Source organism: Eublepharis macularius, chromosome 11, assembly GCF_028583425.1.
Source record: "Eublepharis macularius isolate TG4126 chromosome 11, MPM_Emac_v1.0, whole genome shotgun sequence".
NCBI classification, from domain to species: Eukaryota; Metazoa; Chordata; class Lepidosauria; order Squamata; family Eublepharidae; genus Eublepharis; species Eublepharis macularius.
This window is the reverse complement of record NC_072800.1, coordinates 28,402,185-28,420,209: the sequence shown is the minus strand read 5'-3', so window position 1 is coordinate 28,420,209 and position 18,025 is coordinate 28,402,185. Positions and strand designations below refer to the sequence as shown.

The window sequence follows — 18,025 nt, the reverse complement described above, 5'->3', positions numbered from 1 at the left end:
GAAATAGAACATAAACAAAGGGAAAGGGAAGCTGAATTAGAACAAAAACAATTTGAGAGGGAAAAGTGGAAAGCTGAAATGGAACTTAGAGTTCAAGAGATGGAAAGACACACCAGTTTGGAAGCTGAGAGATTACAATTAGAAAGAGAGAGACTTAAGAATGGGGACAAAAAGGAGGGAAACTCTGAACCCAGAGCTGATTTACCTCGAGTTACCCCAAAAGATTTTATGGTGTATGTGTCAGGAGAAGATCCACAAATTTTCCTGTCCACTTTTGAACAATCTGCTCAGAACTGGGAAATACCAGAGACACAATATATGAAGTATTTGCCCAGCTTAATTAGAGGAGAATTGGCTGAGATCTACAACACATTTCCCTCAGATAAACCTGTTGTTTATGCTGAATACAAAGAGGCAGTATATGACAGATTTAGGCTAGGTGCTGATTACTTCAGAAAGTTTAGAAGCCTAGTGCCTCAGAAAGAGAAATCATTTAAGTCTTTTAGTGCCAAACTGACAGACTATTTTGATAAGTGGATTTCGTCTGCCAAAGCTAACTCTAAAGAAGGAATAAGGGATCTAATGATTTTGGATCAGTTTTTATTTCAACTTCCTTCAGAGATCAGACTTCTAGTTAAAGATAAACTTCCAGAGAATGTCAAGCAAGCATCAGAGTGGGCAGATAGATTAACACTTAATAGAGGAGGATGGGATTGCCGTGAAAAGAAAGACTGTTCTTATAAACCAGAGTTTAAATCAAGTAAAGGACAAGAGGGAGAAAGGAAAGGAACATATGAGAGAGCTGAGATTATAAAAAGTCAGGATAAAAATATAGAAAGAAACCAAGATGGACACTGGAATGATAGAAGATGTTATGTATGTGGTCTGAAAGGGCATTTAGCTTACAAATGTCGAAAGAACCAACCCAAGCAAACAACGCTTGAGCATGTAAGGAGGGTCACTAGAACTGACTCAGATGATCAGAGTGATGAAGATGATAGAAACTCCAAAAGCTCAACAAACACAAATGAAACTCCCAGTAAGAACACTGCCTTACCCATAAACACTGAAGAAACAGTCTACTTGTGTGGGGTAAAGACAGATAAGGTTGCTCAGGGTACTGAACTGAGAGAGGTGGTACAAATAAATGGGAGAGATACTTTAGCCATTCTAGACACAGGAGCCTCAGTAACACTGGTCAGGGAGGATTTTGTTGATAAGAAAAACCTGATTCCAGACAAATATCCTTGCAAGGTGTGTGGGGAAATTCTAAAAGAGTGCCACTAGCCCAGCTAAAAATTAACTGGAGAGGAAAAGAAGAATATTTTCCTGTAGCAGTTATTAAAGAACAGAAAATACCAGTAGTATTGGGAAGAGATGTAATGGGAGCAGGGGCAAGAATTCAAGTATGCACTGACTCCAATGATTTGCTACAAGCTGAAGCCAGGGGATCAGAAGACAAGCCCCTAGGTATCTTAGCAACAGACACAATCGATACATTGCAGGAGAGAAAGAGAGAGAGAGAAACTCCTGTTAGTAGTACTGCGGAAATGTCCCAAGAAAAAGGAGGAGCCATAAATAAAAACTCTAAGGTGTTTAAATGAGAAATTATGACAGATTGTGAGTTAAAAGATATAAGAGAGAAAGCCAGGCAGAATGAAATGAACACAGAAAGAGACATTTTTGCTTGGGAAAATGAGTTGTTACAGAAAAGGGTTACTAACCTAAAGCTAATTTGTGAAAAAATAGATAGGTCAGAGCAAGAAAACTCTTATCTGGATATAGGAAACAGAATGCCAAAAAAGACTCTAACTAGCCAGAGAAACCTCAGATTTCAACTAGAGTCCTTAGAGAAACAGAATACACAAATTGATGAAGAGAATTTAGAACTCAGAACAGTTGAATCTGTGAAAAGTATGAACCTCATGGTGGCTCAGTTACAATTTGAAAGCAAGGAACTGGAAAGTGAGAACCTACACTTCAGAAAAGTCTAAGGCTTAGGAAAACATCTTTTAAGAAGGCTGAACATTTAGAAGTCGGTTACCAAGGTTTGGATACAGAAAACCAAAGGCTGCAAAAAGCCCTAGAAAACACCAACAAAAAGATTCAGCATTTAGAAATGTTGATTTATTTTGCCGTAGTTACCCTTTTAATTGTCTTTCTACTAATGGACTGGAGCTATCAGTCAGTTAGAAATAGACTTTATGTAAGAAGAGAGAAACAACTTGATAGTACAGTTGCTGAACTGGTTGAAGACGAATGTAAAGTACTAGAAAAGTTCAGCATGTGCAAAAAACAGAATAAAGAGTTAGGAAACTCCTTGAAGGATGCTAGCCTACTAAATGAGTTACCCAGTGCATCAAACGTGAAGAGAGCCTGTAAAGAACTGAGCAGCTCAAGGTGTGTACGTAAGAAAGAAATAGACTGTTTGGAAAAGAACAGAATATTGATAGAGAAACAACCAGAAGAAGCAAACAACGACCTAGTAGAGAAGGCCAAAGCCAAGATGACCTCAGCCCAGCAGTGGAACATCCCAGAGAGCGAGATGACCTCAGCCCAGCAGTGGAGCATCCCAGAGAGCGAGATGACCTCAGCCCAGCAGTGGAGCATCCCAGAGAACGAGATGACCTCAGCCCAGCAGTGGAGCATCCCAGAGAGGAAGATGACACCCCAGCAGAGGAGGAATGCAAGATAAAGAAACCCAGTACTTTAAAACAAAAACCACAGAAGAGTGAGAAATGGACTTAACAGGAACTGCAGAGACAATAAACTATTCCCTAAGCAAGAGGAAGCTACACACCACTCTTCTGGAAAAGAGATGTGTTCCGCTTAAAGGAGAAGGGGGGGGATTTGTAATGATTTCAAGAAATGGGTGCATGTGGCTTTAAATTGGTGAGATAGGTGAAGAGTGGGGGGTGAAAGAGAGAGATGAGTGAGTGATATGATTGGTTGATGACAGAGTGGGCGGAGTGAAGGCGGTTTTCAGTTACTGAGGAAGAGAAAAAAGATTCAGTTAGGGCAAGAGAGGCGAGCTGTGTGCAGCCTGAGGGTGTTCATGTATTTGTGAGGGAAAGGCAACCTGAGGGGAAGCCTGAACTGAATGTGTCTGTGAGACTATATATTCACTCTATTTGAAGAGGCTAACTGTGTGTGAAGCCTTACAAGAGATCTGTGTGAATGAGTTTGAATGAAGCAACTAGAAGAACTAAGAACGACTTTTATGTAACCAATACGTTTCTTAAAAAAAATAAACTGTGTTTTGTTATATCCCAGAGTTATCTCCCATTCCTATCCTCAGGGCCACATAGAACCACGAAGGAGCCTGACGCTCAAACACGTTACGAAAGGGAGAATTTAAATAAAACATTTTGGAATAATATATTCCTGGTGGCAGCAAACTACCCAGAGGGTGTAAGGGGGAGATTTAAAGCAAAATCCACCCTAAAGAAAGTGAAGATCATAACAATTATATATTTATTACTTGTATGAAATTGTATTTATTGTTGACGATTTGCACTTTTGCACACTTTGCACCAATATATTGTTATAAAAATCAAAAATTTCTTTGACTGTATATTCCCAGTATTGTTTCTTGTAGCCTTTGACTACCCGGGGTTTCCCTGCTTTGTTTCTGTTACTGTCCCTATGCAGGCAGCACCGGCAGGGATAAGCGGCACGGTGGCAGCGGCGGCAAGAGAGTGAGCTGCGGTGGCCACAGCCTGCTTTTTCTCTCGCCACTGCCACCGCTACCGCGCCCCTTGTCCCTGCTGGCGCTGGCTGCACAGAGATGGTGGCGGCCATGGTGAGAGAGAGAAGAGAGCAGGCCATGGCCACCGCAGCTCTCTCTCTCACCACGGCCGCCACGGCCCCTGTGCTGCCCGCGCTGGCAAGGACAAGGGGCACCACAGCAGTGGCGGAGGTGAGAGAGAGCTACCCGCTCTCTCCGCCCTCCTCAGTGTGCATGACATCATCACACAGGCGCCTTTGACCCTGCATGATGACGTCACTCCCAGAAGTGACATCATCACGCACACCGGGAGCGCGTGCAGGCTTCGTGCACGTGCATTCACAACAGTGAGAGGATCAAGGAGGTAGGAGCCGGCGTCCCAGTCTCCCTCTGGGAGACTTGAGGGACCTAGCAACCCTAGAACAAAGTCAGTGTTATTATCATCCCCACAATACAGCTGGGGGCTGAGAGGAGTGGCTTACCCAAGGCCACCTGCTGAGCCCATGGCAACAGTGAGATTCAAACTAGCAGAGTGCGGCCTTGCAGCCCAGCCACGTAACCACAGTGCCACATAAAACACCAGACAAAAGGAGCTTTGATGTGATTGTCCAATGTACTAAGATTCCTTTTTGCATTGTGATGTAATCAATATTCACACGTGCATGGCATATTGATTAATTCATGATACAGAAAGGGAATTTGATGCCTCATATCAAGGTTCCTTTTTGTTGGCACTCCACCAGCAGAGGGCAGTGATGGTCATGATCATGGATCTTTCCCATGTTCTCCTTCCGCCAGCAGCCTTTTCCAAGCCCAAGAAAGTTTATTCCTGTGGCTGCAGGACCCACATGGAATATTAGCTGGACAGGTCAGGAGGTTGCAGTGGGGAGAAGAAAGGGTACAACATTTCCCGTCTTGGCTCATCTATCTGACAGAAGAGGAACAAGAGGGCAGTTTTGACACTTACCCACCACATGGTGGTTCACACAGGTCCCACAAACCCAGGAATGGGCTCACATTATACTCGGTAAAGCCCACTGAAATCTGTTTCATAACCACGTTTCAGAATAATATTTACCGTACCAAATAAATGAATGAATAAGCTTTAACAAAAATCTATATGAAAGTTTGGTGTCTAAAATGCAGTATATTTTATCAGCTGAAGTCTACTCTACACCCCCCCCCCCCCGCTCTGAAACTAAGAATAGGCTTTTAGTGGTTAATATAGTGAACTAGTCATTGAAATCAACTGAGGAATGTAATTGCTGTTAATAAACATTGCAAAGTATTCTTGGACAACAGCCATGCTTAAGTGCCTGAAAGGGTTTTTTTTTTGTTATGACCATCTCTAATTCAGAGTTGTTTTCTGTATAAATCTATTCAATTATATTATGATATGTGCATAGAAAGTAATAGCCATTATGGATACTGAAATGAGACTCTCATCCAGTCCCCCTTTATTGTGCTTATGGAGGTAAAGCAAGTTCTGACACTGATTGGCTAAGTTGACACGATGGCATAGGATATTTGCAAACCACCCAGTTGCCCAGAGGCAATTGCTCTTGGGATATCTGCAGTCCATTTTCTGTAAGGACAACCAAAGTTGTCAGTTTTGTTGGTGCTGAAAGTTTGAAATCTATCACAAATGTAATTTGTTGGGCTGCCTAGTTTAAGGCCAAGTTTAAAAGTCAACAATAAAATTGGGAAGCAGTCCTAAGCAGGTTTACTCAGGAGTCAGTCTCATGTTATTCCATGGGGCTTATTCTTAGGAAAGTGTCCTTAGGATTGTAGACTCCGTGTTGGAATCAGCTGTAAGGCCCTTTCAAAAATTATATGTACATTATTTGCAACGATATAAGACAGAAGAACAATTATATATCTCAACTGCCAACTACGGTTGCCAGCTCCAAGTTGAGACATTTCTGGAGATCTAGGTGGTGAAACCTGGAGAAACCTGGAGAAAGTGAGGTTTGGGGAGGGAAAGGACCTTGGCATGGCATAATTCCATAGAGTCCACCCCCCAAAGTAGCCATTTTCTCCAGGTGAACTGATCTCTGTGGCCTGGAGACCAGTTGTAATTCAGGGAGATCTCCAGCCACTACCTGGAGGCTGGCAGCCCTACTGCCAACCCAAGTTTCTGCTTCCAAGAATCAGAAAAAGATTTCCAATAATTTCTAAAAACTAGTACCTGAGGGTTACAGGTGGCTTCTGGGTCTGGAAAGAATGAAGACACTGATTTAAATGCTATTCCAGAAGTTGCCTGGGGTCAGTTCTCAAATCAGCAACTTCAATGTACGTAGCTAGAGTAAAAGAGCTTCTAAAAGTGAGATGGTGATGTACTATATAGGTTGTTTATTTCTGTCATATATGGTGGATGGAAGTCCTCCAGATATGATATGGATATGGATATGCAAGTATTTAAATGTGAGTGGGTCCATTTCTGTTTAGCAAGGAATGCACTTTTCTCCAATATTCTAACTTCTCTTAAGGCACACATACTCAGATTTAATGAATTTGAATGGAACATGATTCTAGGGAACTCTGGCTGGCTCTGTGAATATTTTACAATTCACCTGCAAATACCCAGTATTGTTCAATTCAATTTAGGTGCAATAGTGGAGGACTGAGTAGTTTCACAGGGGTCATTTGAGGTGGGGTGAAGATTAAAGATCTTTCCCTAAAGAATTGCAATTCATATGTTATCGGGCCCACAAGTATTGGGGGACGGGTCAAAATGGCTAACAAACTTTACTCAGTAAATCAACTACAACTCCCGTATGAATGTTCATACAACAACTAGGCACAGCTCAAATAAAAGGTAATTATATGCTCTTTAATGTTTATGTGAGGTGTGCATTGATTTAAAAAAAAATTAAAGTGGCATATTCAAAAGAGTCCAATTAAAACATGTTTTTATACATGTTGAAATGTTTTTGGTATTTTTATTATGTAGAACTATCCCAACAAAACAGCTAGAAATAAGTCAATAAGACCTTAACCATATTTTGCATCCCATTGAACTATGTATAAGAATGATAGTGCTGAGCTGTATAGGTTAGGTATTCCATGCCAAATCAACATTTGGTACATGAAGTTTGCATCATAGTCCTGGATTTTGATGACATTTCAGAGATTTACTGTGTTTTCATCTTTGTCTAACGCAAGGGCGTTTTCGGCAACTGCAAGTCTTGGATCATGTGACCAGCGCCTTTTCTTCTTTGCTGAACGATATCAACCTCATGCAGCAGAATATGGAGGACAGAAATGGAGAGGAGATGGGTGCGGCAAGCACCCCAAAAGGCAAAGCTGTTGTCTCACAGGCAAAGCGGAGAAGAATAGGACAACTCCTGAGAAAAGTGTCCAGACAGACAACAATGCACGGCTCTCACGCTCACCGAAGCGCTGGCACATCCAGCAAAACCGATGAAGAAGGCTACGCTCCTGTTGTTGATTTGGACAAACGCATAGCGGCTAGGCCTGGCTTATGTGAAAATACTGCCTTGGGCTCTCTGAAAGAAGAGTTGTTTCCCGGTGAGGAGGAGAAGGCTATGACTCGATCTCATCCTCCACAGCCCATAGCAAGCAAAACTTGGGGGTTGCCTCATCTGCCTATCAAACAGACCCATTTTCTTTCAGCCTCCGAGGTGCCTATTAAAGACAGAGCCCGCAAGGAGCCCAATTTGCTTTTGAACCATATGCTGAAGAGGGTATCTGGCTTAAATGGCAAGCCTGCAGATTCCTTTGAAATGGAAGAGGTAAGAGCAATACGTTGCATCTTGACTGGGAGGATAGTCAACTGGAGAGGTGAAGGCTAGAGCAGATTGCATCTCAGCATTCTGGGACCGCCGGGGAGGAGAAGGGCCAGAGTTTTTTTCAGCTGGAACGTGGTGGAATGGAGTTCCTGAATCTCTTGAAAATGGTCACATGGGGGGGGGGAAACTGTGGTCTTTGGAGAGGTAGGGGAGATAGAAACTTACTTAAGGTTAAAAAGGGGTATATTTTACTGTATTTTATTGGATTAGTATAGTATATTTACAGGGGAGAATAAGTATGAGTAATAAAGTTATAGGGAGTATATGTGAAATATAGATAATATAGTTAATTGGTATGTAAGGAATAGTATGTTACATATATATGTGTAGTTTTTTTTAGTTAGTATATGTACATATTATTACTTATCTAATTTTTATATTTTTAACTAAGATAAGCAATATAGTTAGTGTAGATTGTTAAGATAATTAAAGAGATTTGATAGGTATAATATAGATATATATTACATTATTACATTATTATTATAGACTTTAAGAATTTATATGATATACTTTTTAGATTAAGTTGGGTATGGAAAACTGCTGGGAGTCACAAGAAAAGGGGGGGGAAAGGATGGGGAAAATACAATGGGGTGAATAATGATAATGATTTCTATATGTATGTTTTTAAACCCATCCAATAAAAAATTCTTTAAAAAAAATGAAAATGGTCACATGGCTGGTGGCCCCGCCCCCTGATCTCCAGACAGAGGGGAGTTTAGATTGCCCTCCGTGCCACTGGAGCGGCGCGGAGGGCAATCTCAACTCCCCTCTGTCTGGAGATCAGGGGGCGGGGCCACCAGCCACGTGACCATTTTCTACGAAGGCAACCCACCGAGTTCCACCACCTCTTTTCCCAGAAAAAAGCCCTGAGAAGGGCCATTATATCACAGTGGTAATGTTTTCTTTCATGAGCTAGGCAAGACATTAGAGCACAAGTTGGGTCGGGGTTCTCCCATTCCAACTCCCCTTCAGCCTGATGGCAGCTCTGGGGAACTTATTTGAGCACAGCAGTGCCTGATTTGGATAAGGGGAAGAGGATGGGCCACTACCTCTGCATGCACCCTTTTCCTGAGCCAAAACAGCCTCAAAGGCATTGCTTGCCATGTTGCAGGGCTGCACATCTCGTATTCAATGTACATGTTGCCCCCCCCCCACACACACAAAAGGGGCAAATTATTCCCGCACTGATTTGTGGAGAATCCAAACTCAGCCATGAATTAACATCTCATCTTGTTTGGGCCTGCATCCATAAACACTGTTGAACTTGCATAACCTGTTACTGTCTTAGCCAATCACATCCCACCTGTCAGGTATGAGAGACCATTAAGGGCTCCACAGATGTCTCAGTTTTGCCCCCTGTTTTACGGTTGCAAAAGGAGGGAGCATCTAGCACCTTGCAGGCTGCGGAGAGTGGGATCCACAGCTATTGGGTCATAACTTGTGCAGTCCTAGATTGCGCTGCAGTGGATATCACTAGGAAGACATTTCCAGTTGGCAGCAGTGTGCATCCATAGGTCAATAGCCGCATGTCACATGGTGATGTGTAATAGATTTTCGCTTACACAATTATAAACTGAAAATGGAGCTCTTTAAGAAAAAAACCCCAGAGGAACCAACAAGCAAGCAACAGCTGGAAGGTTTAGAGTTGTTTTTGTTGGAAAACTTAATGTTAAAAAGAAGAAATATACTTTTAATAATAAAAACAAGCTGCTTTGAGTAGTGTTTTTCCCCCCTCCCCTGTCTCAGATCCAGAGCTTCGAGGATGAATCTTCATGGGGAAATCCTCTTGAAAGCACTTCAGGTGGGTATTAGCAACTATAACCGCTCTATATATTTTTATGAATTTTCTGTACAGGATAGCTTTAGAGCTATAAATGCCAGAGATACGAAGCAGTTGGACAACTGAATGGTCTCTCACAGCCTTCCCTCCTCGATGTCATTGCTCAACAAATTAATCTCCATGCCATTTTGAAGAAAAGCTTTCTTTGATTTTTCAGTGATTGGATGCTTGCTAAAGAATTGCTCTGGGCACGGGGAGCATCACATGTGAGCTTGTAAAGGGGCTGAGGGACACCATTCTGTTTGCAGAGTTGTAAAAAAATGATGTTCAGAATGAAGAGTGCAGTGGTCACCATCAGCAAAGTGCAGTTTTTAAATTATTGATTAAATCATTTAATAGAATGGTTTTCTCTAACATGCATGGTATGAGTTAATCATGATTTGTATTTTCTTGATGGATGAGGCATGTTGAAGATATCTAAGGTCACCCAGTATGTTTTGGCAGAGTAACAATTTCATACCAGACCATTAACATCTGCTGTTCATTATGAGTTATCTAAGTTTCATAAGCAGCCAAAAACTCCAGACAACTGGAAACGTGGATACAATAAGTGATAGTAAGATGTCCAATGGTTGGTGGCAAGTCTGGCCCCAATGAGCCCTCCCTTAAAGACAAAAACAGCCCTGGAAAGAGCCCTGTCCTTTCTTCTTGCCTTTTACTGACAGAAACCAAGCCCTGAAAGCTAGCAATACTGTTGTCCCTACCAATGACCACTGAGGGCATTTATTTCTTAAAGCTGCAGGGGCTGCTCCTATTATTGGGTGGCGGTGGGGGGGGAGTTTCAACCCCACAATGTATTTTTTTCAGTTTCAGATTTTTCTGCAAATATAGGGCTTTTCCAGGTTTGTAGAAAGGATCTGTCTTGCCTGTTCATTGCTCTAATCTTCAGGTTTAAATATCCACAGATTTGGCTATATTGAGAATTAGATACGTTGATGATTTAGAAAACTTAATCATGATATCTGCCTTCAAACTCAGATCTCTCTAATTAAGTTCCAACTGCACAGTCTATTCTCTCTCTGTGTAGATGGGGGAGATGGTTTTGCATGTACAACTACATCAGTTGTCATCTCAAGATGTATGTGCAGAATTGCATCTTGGATTTGAGTGTTTGCAAATACACAGGTATTCTCCAGTACATGGGAATTATCATTCTGTAGGTAATTTTATATTAAAAACAAACCCTATTTTTCTTGCTGCACAGTTTGCAGAAAACATTTGGAGGAAGTTGTCGTAAAATAATTTTGCTCATTGCTAAATGGAAAGTATTTCATAAAATACTTTTAAAAACATGTGCAGAGGGGAGGGAAAAGTCCATTTCCCAATGTTTAAAGGATTTGCAGGGTGTGTGTGTGTGTGTGTGTGTGTGTGTGAGGATTAGAGATGGGCACGATCCGCATTACGATAGAAAAAAACCCACAATAATGGCGATCGCGCGATTGTGACCCGGAAGATCGTGATCGGCCACTTAGCGTTTTTGTGCTAAGACTGCCCCCAAAGCGGTGTCAGAGGCGTCAGCCTGCACTATGAACGGGAGGCTCGGATCTGGGTATACAAGGACCGGTCCAGTCGTAAACCGGGTCTTCAGGGTTTGAAAGGCCTGTTGGGCTTCCTGGGTCCATTGGAATGGCAGGCGGGGCCGTGTCAATCGGGTCAAGGGGACGGTTAGTGCAGCAAAGTCAGGGATGAACTGTCGGTAGTAGTTTGCAAACCCTAAGAAGCGCTGAACCTCTTTACGGTTTCGGGGAGCCTGCCAGGAGAGTACCGCCTCGACCTTAGCGGGATCCATCTGTACTCCTTGGTTGGACACTCGGTGCCCCAGGAACTCAACTTCTTCCCGGTCAAATTCGCATTTCTCGAGCTTGGCATACAACCCATGCTGTCTAAGTCTCTCCAACACAGAACACACATGCTCCCCATGCCTGGCAGGGTTGCGGGAGTAAATCAGAATGTCATCCAGGTACACGATGACATAGTGGTCGAGGAGGTCCCGGAACACGTCGTTGATGAAATGCTGGAAGACCGCTGGCGCGTTACATAGGCCAAAGGGCATTACCAGGTACTCGAACTGGCCGTAACGAGTCCCAAAAGCTGTCTTCCATTCATCCCCTGACCGTATCCGGATGAGGTTATATGCTCCCCGCAGGTCTAGTTTAGTGAACCGAGTTGCTCCTCGGAGCCGCTCTAAGAGGTCAGGGATCAGAGGTAGTGGGTAGCGGTCTCTGACTGTAATCTGGTTAAGGGCCCGGTAATCGTTGCATAACCGCAAGTCCCCTCCCTTCTTTTTGACAAACAGGACTGGTGCAGATGTCGGAGAGGCTGAGGGTCGGATAAACCTCCGCGCTAGGTTTTTTGCCAAAAAGTCCTTGAGGGCCACTCGTTCTGGCTCCGACAATGAGTACAGGCGTCCGCTGGGGAGGGGTTTATCAGGAATCAGGTTGATGGCACAATCGTAGGGTCTGTGCGGAGGTAGTTGATCAGCCACCTTCTCCTCGAACACGTCCGCGAACTCTGCATAGCGGGGCGGCAGCAGGGATCCCTGGACCTTGGCATCTGCGCTGGCGAGCAGCTTCGGGAGGGGATCCGGCTTCCTGGTCGGGAACTGGACGACTTGGCGCTTCCAGTCGATGAGCGGGTTGCTGCCCATGAGCCAGGCCAGCCCCAGCACCACCGAGAAGTGCGGCATGCAGACTACATCGAACTGGACGCGGTCCCGGTGACCGTCCACAACTACCTCCACCAGCTCAGTCTCGTGGGTTACTGGACCGGATTTCAGTAGCCGCCCGTCGATGGCCTCCACTAGGGCAGCAACGGGTTTTTCGTGCAACGGGATGTGGTGCTGATGGGCAAACTGCCGGTCCATGAAACTCCGGGAAGCGCCGGAGTCGACCATGGCGCGGGTTTCCACGCGCCGCCCGTCTGGCAACTGGATTTCTAGGTGGAGGAGGAGGTGTCCCCCTCCAACGTCAAGGGCCCCATTGGTGTAAACCTCTCGCCCCGGTCCGCGTGGGTCCGCGAGCCGGGGCCGGTCTTTTGTGGCACCTTCTGGGTGGCGCTTTTCCGGGCAGGCGTTGGCATAGTGGCCGTCCCTGCCACAGTACAAGCACAGCCCCTGGGTGCGTCGCCTTGCTTTCTCTGCGGCCGTAAGACGGGGTCGGGCGCCGCCCAGCTGCATGGGCTCCTCCCCTTCCGCCCCCTTAGGAGCAGTGGGGGCGGAGGAGGGGCCTGCAGGCACCGGCTGGGGCACCCTTCCCCGCCAGGCCCCTTCACTGCGCGCCTGTCTCCGGGCTTCCAGGCGCAGGTCAATGCGCTGGCACAGCACAACAAGGTTTTGAAGGGAACTGGGGCGTTCTGTTCGGGCTAGCTCATCTGCAACCTCATCAGACAAGCCCTCTATGAACTGGTCCTGCAGCGCTGCCTCGTTCCACGCAAGGTCCTGAGCCAGTAACTGGAATTCCGTCGCGTAGGTGGCCACGGACCCCCGTCCCTGACGAAGCCGTCGGATGCGCCGGTTGGCGCTCTCAGCCTTAACGGGGTTGGCGAAAGTTTGCTGGAGCCGCTCCACAAACCCAGTGTAGTCTTGCAGCAGCGGTGATGATTCCAGGAGCAGAGGGGTAGACCATTTGGCCGCCTGGCCTTTCAAGAGACTCAGAATGAAGCCCACCTTGGTCTTATCATCAGGAAAGTCTCGGGGGCGCAGGCTGATGTACAGCTGGCACTGGGCTAGGAAGACAGGAAACTCCTCCACATTGCCCGCGAACTTTTCTGGTGGACTCACCGGGCACTTGGGCGTGGCCGGCGGCGGCACTGCCGCAGCTTGCTGCTGAAGCTGTTGCTGAAGCTGAGCCACAGCATTGCTCAGTTGGGTTACCGTCTGCTGCAGCGTCTGGTTCTGAGCTACAAGTGCAGCAGCTGTGGCTGCATCCATGCTGCCAGTAGCTGCTGAGTTGTGGTGGAAGCAACGTGTCGCGCACAGGGCTGGGCACAGCAGGCAGGAGGCTCACTGGTACTGCAGGGCTGAACACAGCAGGCAGGAGTTCAGTATTGCAAGACAGCAAACCAGGGTCCAGGAGTCAGGCCAGGTGCCAGGGTCAGGCTATCAGTCAGGGAGTGAGAGAGCGGCAGGCAGAAGAGTAGTCAATAGGCAGGTCAAGGTCAAGTCCAAACAAGCAGTAGAGCAAGGTACACGAACGTCCAGGTAGCAGGGAGTGGCGAGCTGAGTTGCTTCCACGCTTGGTCTTCTCAGCGTCTTCCTTTATTGCTGTTCTAATGAGGGCCAGCTGTTGCCTCTCCCTCGAACAGCTCTGCCCGGCGTTGTGCTATTAGCCGGCTACTGCTCCGCCTTTCCAGAAACGCTGCCTTATCTCTAAGTTTCCTCCTTTCAGCTGGCCCCAGAGGCTCGGATTTCGCTCTAGCCCTGGGGGAGTCTTTGTCTCTTACAGCCTCTGTGGAGGTTTCTGGCTGTTCCTCGTCCCTGACAGTCTCTGCAGAAGCTCCAGGCTGTTCCTGCTGAATTCCCTCTGGAGCAGCAGCAGTAGTTTCTGACTGCTCCTCCTCTCCCATAGCTTCTGCAGGGGCTTCCGACTCCAGAGGAGATTCTGCTGGCCCTTCCTGCTCATCCTCTGAGGAGGACTCTGAGGCAGTAGGTAAGGTGGCCAGTCGGGGCTGGGGCTGACTCATGACAATGGCCAACGATCCAGCGATCGAGAGGGGCCTGGATCGGGGCGTCCGGGCTCGGATCGGGGATCCAGACACTCAGGCGCCAGCAATCTGTTCCCCTGGCAACGGAGCCAGGGGAATGCCTGAGCTCTGTTTGCCCTCCTTCTGTCGCCCTGGAAACTCGAATGGAAGCCCAGCTTTCCTTGATCAGCAGGGCTTCCTTCCAACCATGGAGCAGCAAAGCAGTCAGAAGTTGGGAGAAGACACCCAGGGGAGGGAGGGGGAAGGGGGTGTTCTGTAGCCATGGGCACTCCAATCTCATCCCTGCAAACCCTGATAGGCAGCTCTGACGGCCAAACACAGATGGCCAAACACAAACACAGATGCTGCCGGCATCACCCACTGTTCCTGTATCACTGGGAACAGCGGGGCGCTCCTCCGCTTTTGCCTCCACGATCCACGATCCACGGCTCAGGAACGGGAGATGATTGGTGTGAGTCGTTAATTTGGGATCGTCGCCGGCACCGATCCACAATCAGCTTGATCGTTAATTTTTTTTGGATCGTGCCCATCTCTAGTGAGGATCCTATGGTCTAAGCCCTAATCTGCTCAAGAAAGCAGTAATGGCTGTTAGGAGCACAAACCACCATACATTTTCTTGCCATCTTTATCCGAGTCAAAATTTTGCCTGGTTGAGAGTCCACTGGCCAAGCGAGGGCTGCCAAAACCGAGAATCTGTCTTGTTGCATCATGGACTATATCACTTCAGACAGGCAATTACATTATTTAATGCTTCTCCATGCTGAAAACCCACAGCAAATATAAAACCAGCAGTGATGGGCTGGGATAGAAACTTTTCACACTTGTGTGAAATAAAAATTGCAGATGAAGTACCACAGAGAGAGCTTTCATGTCACCTCACGGGGCTTCAGATGCAGCACTTTTCAGTCATAAAAATTCACAATGACATGGGTTGTGCTCATAAAGCTGGGTTGCATTGTGTGCCTCTTCCCCCCAAACTGTTTGTTCGACTAAGAACTCATCCAGTTTCTACCCATGGGCCTTCGATATTCCAGACATTCAAGGCTGATGGTGTTGTAGGTTCTTTATCATTAAATTGCTTACTTTCACTGAAACACATGTGGATGGCTGTGCCCTGGGGTCGTTTCATAGAAAAAGAGCTGGAGGAACTCATTAGCATAACTCATTAGCATGACTTATTAGCATATGCCACACCTCTTGCCATCACCGGAAGTGTGTCATTAGCATAACTGATTTGCATATGTCACACCCCCTGACATCACCTATTCTGGCTGTTTTGGACCCAATCCTGGCCATTCAGGGCTGAAATTGGGCCCAAAATGGCAAAAAAAGGGCTGGAAATGGTCAGGATCAGGCCTCTGATGAGTGGGAGAGTGATCCACCATCCGTCAGAGGCCTGATCCGGGCTGTTTCGGGCCCAATCCAGGCTGAAACAAGCCCAAAATGGCCAAGAGTCAGGTGGGCAGAGCTACCTGACATGTGACCTCTTTGGGGAACTGCCGGAATTGTGTTCCTGTGCGTTCCCCCTCAAAATGAGCCCTGGCTGTGCCATTACATGAACTATGATGCCAGTGGCTTTATAGATGCATGTGTAGGTGGCATTAAGGTGCACATGTAATAGTTCATTAGTGCACATGCACCAACTTCTATCTGCCATGTCAAAACAAATGAAGAGTTTTTGAATTGTGACCAAGGACGATTGCAATTGCTGAGATGCTTCTGAATGGGGAGGTTGCTCATGTCTGCTTTTCTGTGGAAGGAAGTTGCTTAGTGATGATGATGACCGTACATGTATCTCAGGGCTTAGCCTTTGCCTGAGCAATCCGTTGCTCCGACTGAGAAACCAGGCCAGAGCCAGCCATTACAGAGGACCAGGTGGAACATTAGTGGTCTCAGCAGGGTAGGCTGTTACAAAAATCTTTTTGTATACTCTTCTCCTTTAAGAAATTATTTAGTCAATGATATACACAAATGATGGGACAAATAATAGAATATAAAGATGTGGCTGTTTGTTTTTCTTAGCTCTGTCTCCGAACTGGCTATGGGCTTAGTACCCTGGGCTTAAGAATTAAAGGAATTTGAAATTTTGGTGTATAATGACTATCTTGTACACAAACTGGATACTAAAAAGCTTTCTTACTTCTTTTTTAAAAACCTAATAAAAATCTATTATATAAAAAAAAATTAGTGGCCTCAGCTGACTCCTAAAAGTGGCTGCAGTACTGCCTTCTGACCATTTTTATTTGTGGCGTGCAAGTGCAGCAGAGACCAGGCCAGTAGCACACTATTGTGATCTTAATTATAACATTATAATAATAACATTCGATTTATATACCACCCTTCAGGACAATTTAATGCCCACTCAGAGTGGTTTACAAAGTGTGTTATTATTATCCTCACGACAATCACCCTGTGAGGTGGGTAGGGCTGAGAGAGCTCTGAGGGCCAAGCTACACATGACGAATAACACTTGAATGGCAAGTGTATTTCTCCCTGTTCACTTGCCCTCCACTCAATCCACTTGCCGTTCAAGTGTCATCCGTCATGTGTAGCTTGGCCCTGAGAGAGCTGTGACTGACCCAATGTCACCCAGCTGGTTTCAAGCAGAGGAGTGGGGAATCAAACTTGGCTCTCCTGATTAGACTAGTCTTGCTGCTGAACTCCCTTGTTCAAGACCCTTTACGAAGTACAAAGGAAATGAGAAGGCATGCCTCCAAAGGGAGATATATAGTATATGACTGGAGTATGAATTTGGACATTGCCAACTAGGCTTACCAGTCTCCAAGTGATAGCTGGAGATCTCCTGGAATTACAACTGATCTCCAGGCAACAGAGATCAGTTCCCCTGGAGAAAATGGCTGCTTTGAAGGGTGGACTCTATGGAATTATACCCCACTGAGGCCCCTCCCCTCCCCAAACCCCACCCTCTTCAGGCTCTGCCCCCCAAATCTCCCGGAATTTCCCAACCTGGACCTGGCAACCCTATTGCCAACCCAACATGCCTGATATTTGGTTATCGGGTCAGGTCTTTATTTTCTAGGGGAAGACTTGGCCTTCAGAGTTGGCCCAGAGAAAATAGTAGCCCTTTAAAAAGGCACCAAAAAACAGCTGATAGGCACAGGGGTCCTTTTTTCCTAACCCCCTCCTCCCTTTTAATTCTGTATCAGGATGGAAAAGGGCATGACTGCTGTTTTTATTGCATATTGAGAGTATTGTTGTAATTGTTCCAATAATTATTCCAATAATACTCCCAACATTTAAGTTAAATGACCCTTATGCCTCCCTTAAAGACTTCCTGATACAGAATCATAACAATAATTTCTTAAGAGCATACCCCTAGTATAGTGGTCAATGCTAAGCAACCACAACAGTATTGCCAGCCTTCAAACCTTGGTGCCTGTGAGTAAAATGCAGTGGGAGAGGACAGGGCCCTTTCCAGGACTGTTTTGGCCTTTGAGGGAGCTCATTGGAGCCAGGCCTGGCAGCAACCACTGGGCAATTTGATTCCAAGTGACTTGTATGACTCACCCAGGCCTGGCTGCTGCTACTGTTCAACAGTAGCTACCCCACAAAAGCCAGCATGGTGTAGAGATTCGAGTTTCAGACTAGGATCTGGGAGACCCAGGTTCAAATCAGGTCCATCATTGCATGGTCCTGGGGGCGCGCATGCGTGCACGCACGTGTGGTAGCCAGCACACCACCTGACAGGAGTTGCCCCAGGTACTGGCAACTCATGATATGGCACTGGTTCGAATCACCACTCTGCCATGGAAGTTCACTGGGCAACTTTGGGCAGTCACACACTCTTAGCCTAATCTACCTCACAGGGTTATGAGGATAAAATGAAGGACAGAGAACGATGTAAGCTGCTTTGGGACCCCATTGTGAAGAAATGTGGGATATAAATAGGGTTGCTGGTCCTCTCCACCCCCTCCAGCAATCACC

At 46.1% G+C, this 18,025-nt stretch overlaps 1 protein-coding gene across 1 annotated transcript in view; it reads left to right on the top strand.

Moving 5' to 3' along the window:
- Positions 1–18,025, top strand: part of ITPRID1 (ITPR interacting domain containing 1) — a 65,474-nt gene that overhangs the window by 16,368 nt on the left and 31,081 nt on the right. Inside the window, exons 4-5 of the mRNA XM_054991790.1 lie at positions 6,893–7,482; positions 9,286–9,340. Of these exons, the coding sequence (XP_054847765.1) occupies positions 6,893–7,482; positions 9,286–9,340 (645 nt within the window). The remainder of the gene's footprint in view (positions 1–6,892; positions 7,483–9,285; positions 9,341–18,025) is intronic.